General features: G+C 53.6%; 1 protein-coding gene across 1 annotated transcript in view; it reads left to right on the top strand.

The window, feature by feature from the left end:
• The window catches only part of BCL7C (B-cell CLL/lymphoma 7C), a 71,785-nt gene extending 70,277 nt beyond the window's left edge, over positions 1–1,508 (top strand). Inside the window, exon 6 of the mRNA XM_011982494.1 lies at positions 1,308–1,508. Coding sequence (XP_011837884.1) covers positions 1,308–1,508 — 201 coding nt within the window. The remainder of the gene's footprint in view (positions 1–1,307) is intronic.
• Positions 1,509–1,817: the final 309 nt, after the last annotated feature.

Genomic DNA, 1,817 nt, shown 5'->3' with positions numbered 1-1,817 from the left:
AAAAAAAAAAAAGGACAGGGTCTCATTTTGTTGCCCAGGCTGGAGTGCAGCAGCGTGATCGTAAGGTCTCCGCAGCTCAGACCTCTCAGGCTGAAGTGATCCTCTCACCTTGCCACCCACCCCCAGCAGCCGGGACTACAGGCACATGCCATCATACTGGGCTAATTTTTTAATATTTTGTAAAGATGGAATCTCGCTATGTTGCCCAGGCTAGGCTTTTTCGTTTTGTTTGTTTGTTTTGTTTTTGAGACAGACTCTTGCTCTGTCACCCAGGCTGGAGTGCAGTGATGCGATCTTGGCTCTCTGCAACCTCCGCCTCCCAGGCTCAAGCGATTCTCATGCCTCAGCATCCCAAGTAGCTGGGATTACAGGTGCCGCACCACCATGCCCAGCTAATTTTTGTATTTTTAGTAGAGATAGGGTTTCACCATGTTGGCCAGGCTGGTCTCGAACCCCTGACCTCAAGTGATCCGCCCACCTTGGCCTCCCAAAGTGCTGGGATTACAGGCGTGAGCCAGCATGCCTGGCCCCAGGCTGGTCCTGAACCCAATCATCCCGCTTTGTTTGACCTCCCTCCCAAAGTGCTGGGATTACAGGCTAAACCATCGTACTCTGCTAAAAAACGTTTTTCTTTTTTTTCTTCAGACAGAGTCTCACTCTGTTGCCCAGGCTGGAGTGCAGTGGCATGATCTTGGCTCACTGCAACCTCTGCCTACTGGGTTCAAGAAATTCTTCTGTATCAGCCTCCTGAGTAGCCGGGACTACAGGCGCCCATCACCGCACCCAGCTAATTTTTATATTTTTAGTAGAGACGGGGTTTCACTATGTTGGTCAGGCTGGTCTTGAACTCTTGACCTCAGGCGACCCACACGCCTCGGCCTCCCAAAGTGCTGGGATTACAGGTGTGAGCCACTGCGTCTGGCCAAAAATTTTCTTAAAGGTAAAGTTTTATATTGATTTTCCAATTTAACATATCCCTGATGGCCTGTGGATGTACCAACCACACTGACAGAATCATCTGAGGCTGCCATTACGGTTATCTAGCTTGCCCAAGATTACACTACAGGTAATGGTTGGAATTGGGATTCAAACCCAGGACTGTCTAATATCAGAAACTGAGGTCTTACAGGTTTCCTACAAGGTCCTGCCTCACCCTCTGCCTGCTGTCAAAAATACACAACTTAATCGCTTGCAAAAGACTTTCCACCAACTTGCCCCATTTGGAAGTCATAAACGGGGCAAGTTTGTGGAAAGTCAGTGAGATGAGAAGAGGAAACAGTACCCAGATTCTTCTTTTCTCCTTACAGGATTCGGGAGTGAGAATGACGAGGAGAGCCCTCCACGAGAAGGGGCTGAAGACAGAGCCCCTAAGGAGGCTCCTGCCCAGGAGGGGCCTCCGGACAAATGCCCGGCCCAGTTCCACAGCGGTGCCGGACACCAGAGCTCCCGGGGGAGGCAGCAAGGCCCCGAGAGCACCCAGGACGATCCCCCAGGGTAAGGGGAGGTGAGTGGGCTCCCCAAGCAAGCCAAGGCCCCTAAAGCCTCCCTTGGCTGCCCCAAGATTCAGCCACTACCTGTGCCCCGAGGGCGGAAAGAGCTTCCCAGCTCACCCACCGCAGTAACATCTGGGGCAAGCGGCCCTACACCTGCCCGAACCTAAGGCCACAGCATCCATCTGGCTCACCACTGGCGCCCAAATGCGCGGGAAGGGCTTAGGGCAGAACTTGGACCACATCCAGCGCCTGAGGCCGCCTTGCTAGAGGCCCAGGGGAGGGGTGCACCGGGCTGCCTTGCCCGTCTCCTCACGCACCCACGCG

The sequence above is a fragment of the Mandrillus leucophaeus genome, unplaced genomic scaffold, assembly GCF_000951045.1.
Source record: "Mandrillus leucophaeus isolate KB7577 unplaced genomic scaffold, Mleu.le_1.0 Scaffold24, whole genome shotgun sequence".
NCBI lineage: Eukaryota > Metazoa > Chordata > Mammalia > Primates > Cercopithecidae > Mandrillus > Mandrillus leucophaeus.
This window is presented reverse-complemented; position numbering and strand designations above follow the sequence as displayed.